Source organism: Anastrepha obliqua, chromosome 4 (assembly GCF_027943255.1).
Source record: "Anastrepha obliqua isolate idAnaObli1 chromosome 4, idAnaObli1_1.0, whole genome shotgun sequence".
Classification (NCBI taxonomy): domain Eukaryota; kingdom Metazoa; phylum Arthropoda; class Insecta; order Diptera; family Tephritidae; genus Anastrepha; species Anastrepha obliqua.
In genome coordinates, this window is record NC_072895.1 from 11,467,472 (window position 1) to 11,481,499 (window position 14,028).

General features: G+C 39.7%; 1 protein-coding gene across 2 annotated transcripts in view; it reads left to right on the plus strand.

The window, feature by feature from the left end:
- The window catches only part of LOC129245630 (endoplasmic reticulum metallopeptidase 1), a 34,979-nt gene extending 28,890 nt beyond the window's left edge, over positions 1-6,089 (plus strand). For both annotated transcript variants that reach the window (XM_054883918.1, XM_054883917.1), the window contains 6 exons: positions 2,397-2,581; positions 2,657-2,800; positions 2,871-2,970; positions 3,035-3,137; positions 3,206-3,497; positions 5,648-6,089. In XM_054883918.1, the coding sequence (XP_054739893.1) occupies positions 2,397-2,581; positions 2,657-2,800; positions 2,871-2,970; positions 3,035-3,137; positions 3,206-3,497; positions 5,648-5,815 (992 nt within the window). In that variant the 3' untranslated portion in view covers positions 5,816-6,089. The remainder of the gene's footprint in view (positions 1-2,396; positions 2,582-2,656; positions 2,801-2,870; positions 2,971-3,034; positions 3,138-3,205; positions 3,498-5,647) is intronic.
- The last annotated feature ends 7,939 nt before the right edge of the window (positions 6,090-14,028 follow it).

Sequence of the window (14,028 nt, forward strand, 5' to 3'; positions counted from 1 at the left end):
TTTTGCTGAGACGCCTGTCCAGGATAAAATGTCAATGAATGCTGAAAAAAATGATGTGTCTAGTTTGACAGTAGTCGCCGTGATCTGTCGAAAAACCCCTATGGAAAAGTACCGCCAATCTGATCACCCTTTAGTAGAGGTAGGGATTGATTGGAGTGAAGAAATGCGAAATTATTTGAGTACATCCAGCAATATTCGGCAAGATAACGAAGCAATTCATTTCTGAAGCGCAAGTTCTTTTTTATGCATTTAATTTCTAGGCGTAAATTACAGCAATATTTATATGGACTTATTTATTACAATAAATTTTTTTCAAGTACGTTTAACCCATAGGTGCTCAATGTGTTTGACAACCCCTAGTGAAATGTTCCAAGGAATTTTTTTGAAGAACATAATAACCCTTTAATACCCAGTTTAAGAGGGCTTTTGAACTTTTTGAAAAAAAATGGATTAAATATTTAGTAACATAACGGTGGGATTCAACGGGTTAAAATGTTCTACAAAAAAATGTATCATGGAATTTCACTAAAAGTTTTCTAAGACGAAATTTAAGCAAACCCAATATTTGTACTGCATTTACCATATTATTTAATAGGACATTTGATCAATATTGCGAAACTTTATTACAGTGTAAAACAAACTGTGACCCGGTAGACCAAAACCCAGTTGGGGTGTTACTATTCTACATGAGTACTTTCATTTGCAATTGGTTTGGTTTGGGCCCAAAAATTCCTGCCGCACTGTTTATTTCAAAGATTTGAAACTATAATGCTTTAAAATTTTAAATTCCTTGCAAAATAAAATTGAGGATAAAGTGAAAAACTGCGTATGCCCCGTTGCTGTCAAGACACATTCATTAAAGGTGGTAGCACTAGACCAACAACAATATTTTCTACGTTTGATTGTCAAAGCACAGTATTGGAAAATTAGAAAACAAAATATGAATTCGCCTTGTTTCATTCTGGGCTGACAGCTACATGGACATGGTGAAAGAACAAAAAAACAAATCAGCTGATTTGCCTATATCAGCTTTAATAGATTCGCCTGGGTTGCTGTATAAAATCTATAGCGTACCTGTGGTCAAAAAGTAAGGTGAATTTGGTTGTAAAATGAAAAATCTTTATTTATTCTTGTAAATCAATTTCATCCCCTTCAAAATAATCCCCTCGCGATGAAATACACTTATGCCAACGATTTTTCCAATCCCCGAAGCATGCCAAATAGTCCATTTCCGGTATATCCATCAGCACCTTCTTCGATTCAGCTTTTATCTCCTCAATCGACTCGAAACGCGTTCCCCGGAGTGGTATCTTGAGTTTTGGGTATAGCCAGAAGTCACATGGAGCCAAATCAGGCGAATACGGTGGTTGCGGAACGATATGCGTGGAATTTTTGGCGAAATGGTCACGAAGAACGAGTGCAGTGTGAGACGGTACATTATCGTGATGCAAAAACCAAGAATTGTTGGCCCATAATTCTGGTCTTTTTAGACGAATTGCTTCACGTAAAGGACGCATAACGCTCAAATAATATTCCTTATTAACAGTTTGGCCAGGTGGAAGGAATGCATAGAGCACCACACCACGAAAATCGAGAAAAACTGTCATCATGACCTTTATTTTTGAACGACTTTGATGTGCTCTTTTCGGTCTGGCCTCGCCTTTAGCACGATATTCGCTTGATTGGTCGGTTGTTTCAGGGTCGTAAGCATAAATCCAAGTCTCATCTCCCGTAATGATGCATTTGAGCTTGTCCTCATAGTCTGAAAGCATTGTTTCACACACATCAACGTGACGACTTTTTTCCAAGAAATTGAGAGTTTTCGTAGGCCCAAATGGTCTTTCAAAATGGTTTTCACAGATCCTTCTGATAGTCCGATCATATCAGTAAGGTCTTTAACAGTCAACCGACAATTTTTGAGCACTAACTCCTTCACTTTATTGACGTGTTGGTCATCTGTTGACGTTGATGGTCGTCCGGAGCGCTCCAAGTCATCAACACGTTCTCGACCCTCTTTGAAGTCTTTGTACCACTTACTCGTGTAAACATTTTTCTGCGACATGGTCGAATCACCAATTGCCGCATACAAAATTTGATGGCACTTCTCTGCTCAATCAAATCAGACATTGTAAAAATAGAAAAATGCACTCTTGGTCGTTTGGTAAACACAAGCGTAAATATATTACTGATAATTACATTCACATGAAAGTTGGCCCAGATGTTATTAACAGTGCTGCCAACTCATGAAAAAAATAACAAGAGCGAAATTTTAATCCCGCGAAGTTTGACAAATAAATTCACCTTACTTTTTGCCCACAGTAGTACATACATACATGATTAATCCAAAATTTCTTTAACTTATGCATTAAATTTTTGTATCTTCCAACTTCTCTTAGCCTATTGGTTCGCAATCGCTGTTATAATTTGCCAAATATTGCCTTTCATATACTTTACCTACATCACGCATGAGCTTTACATGTCCATGATACCGATGATGGGTCGCTCGGGGTCTAATTCCTATCCGGACGTGGAAATTGGTGCCTTAGCAATCTTCTTTTCATTTATGTTTGCAGGCTTTCTAGTAAGTTGCATTTCTTGTTCCCTACAAAAATTTTCATAAAATTAAATTATTTCATTTACTCAAACCCGCATTTAGATGCCGCTCTACATGTTCTTCCGTAAGACGCGTACAATCATATTTTGCTTTTTGGCCGTCACGATTCTCTTCATCATATTGGCTGTGACGCCAGCTGGTTTCCCCTACACCGCCAAAGTGGCTACTCAACGCTATGCGCTTCTGGTGAGTTGAACTTCAGTTGTTCACTTAACTCCTTATTTAATTATACCATATAAAATCACCTATGTTGCAGCATGCAAACCGGGTGCTCTATAATGCCGATGGTACTGCGCGTGTCAATGATTCGGGAATTTATTTGTACCCACAGGATCGCCGCATTCACGAAGTGGATGGTAAGTGTGCACTTAGCTGGCAAAGAAACTGAAAAAAAAAATAATATTATGAAAACATCTGCAGAGCTTATCAAAAGCATCGGCGTCAAGTCCCAAGTGAGCGATATTTGCAATGACGAACTCTTCTGCGGCATGCCATTTTACAATCATCGTTGGCAAAAAGCCAGGTTGGTCGTCGAACTCTCCTGGGTATAAAAAATGTAATCTAGTATTTATTTATATTTATTCATTGCAGAGAAACTAGCTACTGGATACCAATCGATGAAAAGGCGAATTTACCAAGCGAAAAGCCAGTACTAACTTTGACATCCAAAAGTGATTTGGAAACGTCGAACACACAGCGTTACAACTTTACGCTAAGCGGTCCAGATCATATGGGAATTTTTATTGGGCCAAAAGCGTCTGCCACAATTGTGAATTGGTCTTTCAACGATACAATGTTGAGGGATAATTGGGAGCCACCGTTCTTTATTTACTACTCATACGGCAAAGATAGTAGCGCTTTGGACTTCTTCATTGATTTGGAGGTAATTTGAGTTTTTTTTTTGAATGCGTTTACTCAACTGATCAATTCAGTCGATGAAATATTTTTTTTTTGTTTTGGCGATGAGGTTGGGTTACAAATGCCTTCGCACCATATAGTAACCATCGCTAGTACGTGTGTGGTAATTGAAATAAAAATATCCCTCCTCTTCTTTTGGATTTTTCCCTCCACCCCGGGACTGCTTACGCATTGCTTCGAGGTAGAGGGCGAGGTGAGAAACTTACGCTCAATGCTCCTCAGCATAAGTTTCCATTTCACGCTTCTTTTTTCGCATTCCATTTTTCTTCGTCTATCATCATTTTCTCGATTATTTCTTCAGGTGTAAATACACCAATAGCTCGTTGCAGAGCTGTTCTCTCTATGTTCCACCTATCGCATTTAAAGAAGGTGTGCTCGGTATAATCATACTCTTCTTTTTCTTAATTGGCGTGATAACCGTTTACACGATTTCGTCCGAGTTTAACAAAGCGCGCCAGTCGTTTCTTTCTCGTGCTAACCGACGCCAATTGAACACACCAAATGAAGCCAAGTCCTTCTCCACCTGATCTCTCCAACGCAGAGGAGGCCTTCCTCTTCCTCTGCTACCACCAACTGGTACCGCATCGAATACTTTCAAAGCCGGAGCGTTTGTATCCATTCGGACGACATGACCCAGCCAACGTAGCCGCTGGATCTTTATTCGCTGCGCTATGTCTATGTCGTCGTAAAGCTCATACAGCTCATCGTTCCATCGCCTGCGATATTCGCCGTTGCCAACGTGCAAAGGTCCAAATATCTTACGCAGAATCTTTCTCTCGAACACTCCAAGCGTCGTTTCATCGGCTGTTGTCATCGTCCACGCTTCGGCGCCATACGTTAGGGCGGGCATGATGAGAGCCTTGTAGAGTGTTAGTTTTGTTCGTGGAGAGAGGACTTTACTGCTCAATTGCCTACTTAATCCAAAGTAGTCATCATACTTTTCACTTTTCACATTCGCCACAAATACTTGCGAAAGGACCCATGTCCGGACAAAAACTGTGTGACGTAATAGTTAACCTCACCGTACTTTCTTTCTACCCACTTTTTTAGATCGGGTATTAGTCTCGCTATCCATCTACCGTACCGTTCAGAGTTCCATCTTGCCTGCCAAAGTGTGAGCGTTTGAATTCTAATACCGGAGAAACGTGGTCCTGGGATTCCTGAGATTTTTGCCTCCCATAGCCGTTTGCGTTCTTGTGCTTCTAAAACCGCTGCTTCAGATACTGTTCTGTATAGAGACCACTCTGAGAGCGCAGGTGCGTTCCACAGAATGCAGAGTTTTTCGCCGGCATGGCACCCTTAGCGAATCTGCCCATATCTCGCATCCGTATAAAAGAATCGAGTTCGTCGTGTCCATTAAAAGTTTTCGCTTGTTCTGGGTGGACCTCCAAGGTTTGACATGAGCTTATTTTGGCAGCTCTTGTGGCAGCTTGATTTATGTACGCCCAGCAAGTTAGCCTTGTATCTAATTGCAGCCCTAGGTATTTGACCACTCTTTTTGTCGATAAAGTGGCATCGAGTACTTGTATATCTACTTCTAATGGGATACGTCTGTTGGTTAGGAGGATTAGCTCTGTTGTGACCAACTTGTTGTGACAAACTTTAATCGATTGTCCTCTAGCCATGATTTACCTTCCTTTTGGCTTCGTCAGTGTCGATAATATATTAGTTTCGGGAAAAATAAATCCATTATTTTCTCGGTAGAAAATATTTTTAACTCTAAAGTCACCTTTAATTATTTTCGTTTACTCAGTCGCCTGAAAACTTTGTACACAAATTGTACAGATACATTGTGGCAAGGCTGAAGTAAATTTCATTATTATTTTTTTTTTTTATTATGTATGTTTCCATATATTTTTTTTAAGTTAATACTCGTAAAGCCAATGAGCAAAACAAGTCGCTTTTCTCGTTTTAATCGTAACCGCAATTTTTGAAGAACACACCAACAAAACGGTAAATTTATCGGTTCGAGAGTTTAACAAGGTGTTCATCCGCCTGATAAAGGATGCTTTAGTAGTAGAAATTAGTTGAGAAAACGGCACTTAAATTTATCATTTTTTATATATATATTTTTTTTTTTATTTATATTGATCTCTAATTTTCTTTACATATCAGACTACCGCCGACAACTCGAGCACACAAAATTTGGAAATTGGCATAGCCGGCCATTGGGTACATCAAACGCAAACACGCACCGACAAATATGAGAAATTCATTCAAAGCTTTCCGGATTACACCTTCGTGTCCGACTGGGTTGCCACCTATGAAAGTTGGCTATTTTGAAAATGTGGAAACCCGTAATTAACCAGCGTCAGCGTATGATAATTCGAAAACATTTATGTTACAAATGGCATAACATATTAATGTTAAGTGAATTTTCGAAATTTCTTACTTTTTTAAGAAATTCTCCAAATTACTATTAATGCGGAATAGTAGGCACTATTGTTTAATTAAGGCACCAAATGGCATTTGTAAAGATACTCGTAGTTTATTTATAATATTTAGCAAGATTTTAAGAAGCCGAAGAATAAACGATATTGAGACTGTTAATATGAAATTATGTCTTTTTTCTAATTTACAGCAATATTACCTGCTTTTGATTCAGCAGCACCTAGCGAGTTGTGAATAAAATAAAAGAGTTCCATTAAATCCAACGTTGCTTTGTCAGCACTACATTTTTCTTGTTAAGGCGAACTGTTATGTGGTAGCAATACTTTTAATGCTTTTTATTATGACATAGACATAGCGCAGCGAAAAAAATCAATGGCTCCGCTGCTTAGTTCATGTCATCCAAGTGGATACAAACGCTCCGGCTCCGAAATCATTCGATGCGGTACCAGCTGGTGGTTGCAGATTAAGAGGAAGAAGGCCTTCTCTGCGTTGGAAAGATCAGGTGGAGAAGGACTTGGCTTCACTTGATGTGTCCAATTGGCGTCGGTTAGCACGAGAAAGAAACGACTGGCGCGCTTTGTTAAACTCGGCCAAAATCCCGCAGTTATCGCGCAAATTAAGAAGAAGAAGAAAGCTTCTTATATCTTAACGTATACAAAACGGTTTGGTCAAAAGGCAAGCTTCCTGCTCCTCACCATATGCCACTCAAACTGTTAGCTAAATCCATTGCGCCTAAATTATGCAAAAATAATAAAAACAAAACCTAAAACCGGAACTGATTTGTATAATATATTACTTCGGGAGGGTCCAGAACGGCATCAATAAATGACTAATTCTATTCACCCACGTCTGGGTCCACCATATTTGTAGCCAGTTTTCTTGCTATAGGGTCCTCTTCTTGTGTCTCTATCTGTGCGGCTTCGCTTTGTTGTACTGTATCGAATTCTATCTTTTTTTGTCGTAGTACGTTCTCGATGTATTTCTTTAGCGCGTTCCAGCTGTCCTCGCGTTCCAGCATTTTCCTGATTATATTGCTCGGCGCGATGTCGCCAATCTGCTCCCTCAGAGCATTTCTTTCCGTAGGCCATCTGTCGCAACTAGAAACCATGTGTTCAGCGGACCATGATGGTCGACGGGTATCTCCATGCTGATCACGAAAATTGCTGCACCTGAAACAGTGCGGTAGGCTGAGGCAACTCTGAGAGCCGCTGTTCGTTGCACAGCCTCTAGTGCTTCGCGTTTGGCTTTATAGCTTAGCGCAACTCCCCATACTTCGTTACTGTACAGGAGAATTGAGTTTGGGGCCGCCGTGATTGGCCTTCTTTTGCTCTGTGTTGGCGCACCGACGTTTGCCATTAATCTGCTTAGCATTCCCGTGACCTTTGTTACTTTGGTAGCCGCATACCGTATCTGGGCCCTACAGTCAAGTTGAATACCTAAGTATTTTACTACTTTTTGGGTCACTAAGGACGTGTCGCCTATTTGCATGCTGACCTCGATAGGCATGTGACCTCGTGTCATAAGTATGACTTCGGTTTGGCGAGTTCCAGGTCGTGGTCTTCAAGCCACATTTGCGTCCTTATCATGACTTGGTTCAGCTTCCTTCTAGCGTCCTCAGTGTCTCGAACTTGTATGACCGCCGCTATATCCCACTAGATATGTGTCTTCTGGCATTTCCATGCTCAACATCTCGTCGGAGCTCAGATTCCAGAGATCGGGGCCAGAGATCGGGACTGGTGTGTCGTACAACAGTTCACGCTCACTCAAGTAGCTCTGGAGAATCCTTAACAGGTATGCAGGTATCAAGGTATCAAGTGTCAAATATTGATTAATGTACGACACCATTTGCAAAACTTATAGACCTTCCGATGGGGTGACTAATTTTGCGCTACTTTGACTTGAAAGCACTGGCCTATGCAAACGCTTTTGAGCTAAATTGTTGTTGCTTTCACATACAATTTTTTTGCTTGGCGAGCAGCGAAGTAGTGCAACGAAAAGGCTCCACCTCCTTTTTGTGGTGTGCGTTTTGATATTTAACACCACCTCCGAACAGCAGGTCGTCTTTAACCCTCTTTAAGATATTTCTATTATAGCTAACGACTCAAGATTCAAAATACGATAGCTGCCTTAAATTTAATTTTTTATCGATTTACGGATGTAACCTTTTAAAATGGATCCTCGAACACGACGAAAAAAAGTATTTAAAACGTTACACCGTCGGTTGGACACCCGGATCTGGGCAGACCCCTATATATTAACATGCATTTGTATGGGAATATGTGGCGAATGCTCGGCATTTATAATTCATTTTTAAGTATCGCAGGTATATATTTTAATTTCTTACCTTTTTCATTGGTTGTGGCATGCATTGAGCTATCTACAGAAGCAAAAATAATACCTGAAAATATTTTGGTTTGTAGAAAAAAGGATTTTTTTGTTTTGTTCTTTATTTTGACTCATTTCGAAGAAGGGATAGGATAGGTTTCATTTGGATGGAAAGACGGAAAAAAAAATTAGTTTGAGGTCACTCTTCTCCAAATCTTTCGGATTCATTGATGAACCTTAAGAGATCCGGAAGAGGAAGAGTATGAACTTTATCCATACTCCGTACATCGTAACCCAACATCCTAATGCCCGAATTCTGTAAGCAGTCTCAAGTCACTAATTGAGACTTTTAGTGGTGAAATTTGATTTTGAGACTAGTTGTAATTCAGTAAGCAATCTCACGTCATTAGTCTCATAAAAAAGTCACTAATTAGTGATCTACTTCTGAGCAGCTCACAAAACGAAAAATATGGAAGAGGAAAAAGCAAAAAAAGCGCGAAAATGAAGCGAAGTAATATGTTTTGGGTAAAAATTTCTTACAAACATGAATAATTGTGTATTTATTGGCGTTTTAGAAATATGCGTAGATGGATTCCGGCAAGTTTACGCAGCACGGAAGACCCATTCCTTCTGGAAGAAGACGTTTTCAGAAGGTTTTTTAGATTCCCGAAACCCTTCTGCTGGGAACTTATTCAAGATCTCAAACCACTTGACAAGTTTGAGCGGAATTCCCAGCTCGTTCATTTCAACGGAATGTATATAGAGATGCAATTCAACATTTATCGATTATTAATTTTGTTTGTCTCAATTGAATTGTTGATAAACCGATTCAGGTAAAAGGTTTATAAAACAGAAGTTAAAAACGTTATTTTGTATGAGCTTAGTAATATTCATATTCTTTATGTTTTTGATGAAGAATTTCGCTTGATAAATGAGTTTAAAAAATTCCATAACATATGGAATCGATAAGTGAATTTTTGCTCAACTTTTTGACTATCTCTAGCCGATATGTGCCATCAGCTGACTGTTTATTTATTTTCACCATGATATTTGGTGAAATTCTTGTGACTTTCCCTTACTGAATAGCAACATCGTCTCAAGCCACAAAAAGAGTCAGTAATTTATAATCTCAATTTTAGTGACTTGAGATGAGATTCGCTTACAGAATTCGGGCATAAGTCTGATTCTGGAAAGCACCGAACAGCTACAAAGAAAATGCTCATTCCCAAGACAGGATATGCAAATTGGGTCTCCAATGATTCCCGTGGTAGCCATATGGGGACTACAGGCATTGTGCACTGTGATTACACCTATCAGTACTCTCAGGTCTTTCCTACTAAGTTTTAGAAGAAAGGTCACTAATTTCTTGTTTAGTTCTTTCGCTAAGCCCTTGCCTACTCTGCAGGAGCCCAACCCAGACCAGCGACTTCTATGGGTAAACCTCATGAAGTCGTCAATCCATAGTTGAATCGATGCAGAGTTGACACCTAGAAAGGGTTCAGGGCCTAGTGGAATACTTTCAGAGTCTTCATTAGCCAGTTTATCAGCTAACTTGTTCCCTGTAATACCACAATGTCCAGGAACTTAAATAAAACAAACTTTATTGTGTTTTGCAACACTGTTCAGTTTTGTCTTACGTACATAGATTCACCGACTAATTTCGAAAAGCAGCGTGGGTTGGCAAGGGCTCTTAGTGCAGCTTGACAGTCACTACAAATTCCAATACTAATATGCCGCCACTTTTTCTCAAATAGACACTATGCTACTTTACATTCAAAATAGCATAGGGGATGCCGTAGGGGTACTTAGTCATCTAAGTACCATCCAGATCAGCTACCATCGCTGGTTTTGGATCCTTCAGTGTCGAAAGTGTGTTAAAATCCCATTAATAGGTTATCTGGACTTAACTATTGATCTCTATCTGGGACCAAAACATCGAAGCTAACGTAAGGCACCCAATTTTCTGCTGCCAGCGAAAAAAGCGTGCACTGCTCCGAGAACTGGTGATATATCCGACAGTGGTCAGTGTTTTCTTCGTTTCCCCATACCTCGTTCAACTTGAGCTTGTACGCCGCCTTCATCGCTTCCTTTCGAAGGTCTAGAGGTTTTAATAACTATCTATTCATCAGAGCATCAGGCAGTCTCGTTTAAGATCAACACGAACAACTTCAAAACGAAAATTTCTGAATGAAGCATTAAACCTTATTCGCTGAGAAAGAAAAAGCGAAACCAGTCAAAAATGAAATTAGATTTAGATTTATTGGAGGTTTGCACTTCAAAAATTAACGAAACTGACAAGAGAGTAAGAAAGTATCAAAGTTCACAGTGAGATGGAACCGCCCCATTAGTATAAGAAATATATGTAAATATAAAGAAATATATAAACAAATGTTTTATTTTAAATATCCACCGTTCAGAGTCGGCCTAAAACTATAGGTGCCTCCATTTGGGGAACAATATCAAGACGCACGCACAAATGGCAGTCGGCTTAGAGCAGCCGTGGAGGTCCTTTGTGGTACCACTGCGTAACAGGGGAATCTAACTGTTTATTTTTCATAGAGCCAGTTAGACTCTCTTATGAAGCGTAGGATAGGTTTTGTCCCAACACCGGTTAGTACAGTAAGAGAGCCAAAATGGTATTCCCCTTACAACTTTTCTCTACTCCTAGCTAAGGCGGCGACTCTACAGCTTCTGCAGTATTCATGCGAAAATATCCCCAGCCTAGAAGAGTGTCTACCTAAAAGGCAATTATCGCTGGCACAAGCCACGTCCTTCGAGATGTTCTCTCTTGAGAGATTAATCAATTGTTCTAATCTTTTCTTATCTATTTGCGGCCAATTAGCCTCGTCTTAGCACAATTATTTTCTTCTCTCCTACTGGCTTCCTGGGGAATATCTTTTTTTTATTCTTAATTTGCGGATTGCCATAGAAATCCCAATATTGTCTCTTTATTAAAGCAGATTAGTATCCTTTCTAGCTCATCAGTTTGCAATTTTCTTCCATATCTCTATGTCCCGGAACCCATATAAGGCTGACCTTGAATATGGTGCTAATATCATTTAGAGCTGCCAGGCATTCCTAAGCAACATTTGATCTTAGAGTAACTGCCTTCACTGATTTGATGGTCACTTGGCTGTCCGAGAAGGTATTTATAGTAGTTTTTGTTACGGCGTCTGTGTTAAGGTACACAGTTGCCTCCTTTATAACTAAGACTTCTACCTGGTAGACGCTACAGTAGTCCGGAAGTCGGACAAATATTTCTAATTCTAATTCTTTTGGAAAAAACTATGCAGCGTACTTTATTTTCTTGCTTGGATAGGTATGTGAAATGGTTAAAGTGCCTGTCTGGTACTTCTCAACAATCACTGAAGCGCCATTTTGATACCATTATGAGACCTCAAACAAGCAGATATCTACAACCAGCCAGAGCTGTTGATATAATGGAGAAGATTGATTAGATTTAGGTTGCCGCACTGCCCCAGGATGTCGAAGAAAGGAGCGCCCAGTGACCTTAGTCGTCTAGCTGCCAAACCCGGACATTTACAGAGAAAATGCTCTACAATATCCTACTCTGAAAGATCCCCACAGCTTCTGCAATGGAGGTTAAATGGTAACCCCAGCTTTTCTGCGTGTGTGCCGATCGTCCAGTGACCTTTAAGCACAGCTACGAGTTTGGTAATTGAATGGCGAGGAGTCCAAAAGACTTTCTGAGTCTTTCGTATATCGTATTGGGGCCAAAGGGTTTCCGAAATAGCAAATGAAGAAATGGAGCTCCATCTTTTTTGCACTTTTCTGAGAAATAATTTGTGCAGTTCCCCTTTAACAACAGTCAGGGAGATGCCGATGACTGGATAGGTGGTCTCTGAGACCAATTCAGTTCCCTTCCTGGCAAGCTCATCAGAAATTTCGTTTCCTTCTTTGTTCTTATGCCCTGGAACCCAGATTAGAGGAATGCTACCTTCATACCCAAGAGATTTTATCTCCTCCTTGCAGGAACTTACTAGTTTCCTTCTGCACCATGGCGTCGTCAGAACCTTGATCGCGGCTTGACTATCGTAGAAAATATTAATATCTCCCTCGCTCCCACGTTCCCTAAACATTTTGCATGCTTGCAGGATCGGAAAGACTTCTGCCTGAATAACACTAGCAGTATTTGGCAGTTTAAAGGAGATAGATAAATTGAGTGATTTAGAGAAAACCCCTGCTGCGACTCCCGATTCCATCTTGGAACCGTCAGTGAAGACAGAGGTACAAGCTTCGGAACAGATTTTCCCCTCGATCCAATCCTGCATATTAGAAAAGATTGCCCTAGCACGATCCTCAAACTCTAGTTTGCGGATAGAGAGACCTGTTCGAAGTTCAGAGAAATATGGTGTTAACTGCCCGAAAATTCTACCATGTCCCTTGAGAGATTGCCTCCAGAGGCCAATCTCCTTTAACCTGATTGCACTTTGAGCTGCGTTGCAAATGACGGAAAAGTCGATGGGAAGTAAGTGTAAAAGGGGTAGCTCAGTAGCTTGGATCTATCCGTGTGGAAATTTATTTCCCCCTCTTCTCCATGGCCTTTGAGTTTGCCACCCTCTTCATGACGAGTGTAAGTGCCAATTATATGTAAACAAATAAACTTTTTGCACATGACTGTTCTGAAATAATTAATTGCACTTGACCATTATCGTACATACCTGTCAAAATCTGATAATACCTTAGTTCCACAAGCACTATCAATATAACTATTGTAACAAGTAACTCATGATATGAAGGGCGTCTCGTGATCCCAAGAGTTTACCACTTCAAATTTTATTTACAATCATATAAATAGCCAATACGTATTAAAATATTTTCATTCATAAATTCTGCAATTGGTCGCGAGTGTAGCGCTGGAAGAGTTGTATTTGAATGAAATTTTAGTCCGCTTTTCATTCAATAGTTAGCGCATAAGCGGATGTATTTTGTTTGAATTATATAGATAGACATCCTAAAAAAACAAAACGCATATACTAATATACTTAGTCCAGCAACAGAAATTAAAGCAGCATATAAAAATAAGACCGTAGAAAACAGTTTCACCGAAATTTTTTGTACATTTCAAGTCTCAATATTCAAAATTTCAGCTGTGCACCGCGTTTCTTTGACTGACAGCTGAAATGGCTAAAATGGGTGTACGTTAACGGATGATTACTTAATTTGTTTTGTAATTTAGAAGATCAGTATATTAGTGATATTTTTTTATTGTGCAGCGATCGCTGTAGCCGAATGGTTTGGTGCGTGACTTCCACGGTCATTAAACATTAAATGATAGAAACGGCCTACGTCCGGGCAATGTCAAACCTCCGAGTGTATTTCTGTCATGAAAATTAAATCCGGCCTACCGTTCGAAGGCAATGTACAACTGTAAATGCCTCCATTTGTGTAAAATGGAAGGAGATGCTCGGTCAAATAACCTGTCCTTTATAAACAGAGTTTTAAGTCGAAGTGCATGATAAGTGATTTTGAACTCATTGGATAAGTGATTTTGAACTCATTAACAGTTTTAAAGTTTATTTTCGTTTGTCGACTACATCCCTGTCTATAATTTTTATTATATTGACAGTTGTTCGTTGTTTGCCTACAAAAGTTTGAATTCGCTGAAAGTGGATAGAGTGATAGTGGTTATTTCGAGACGCATTCATTAAAGGTGGTGGCACTAGACCAACAACAATGTTTTGTATATTTGATTGTCACTGCAAAGTATTGGAAAAGTAGAAAACAAATAATGAATTCGCCTTGTTTCATTCTGGACT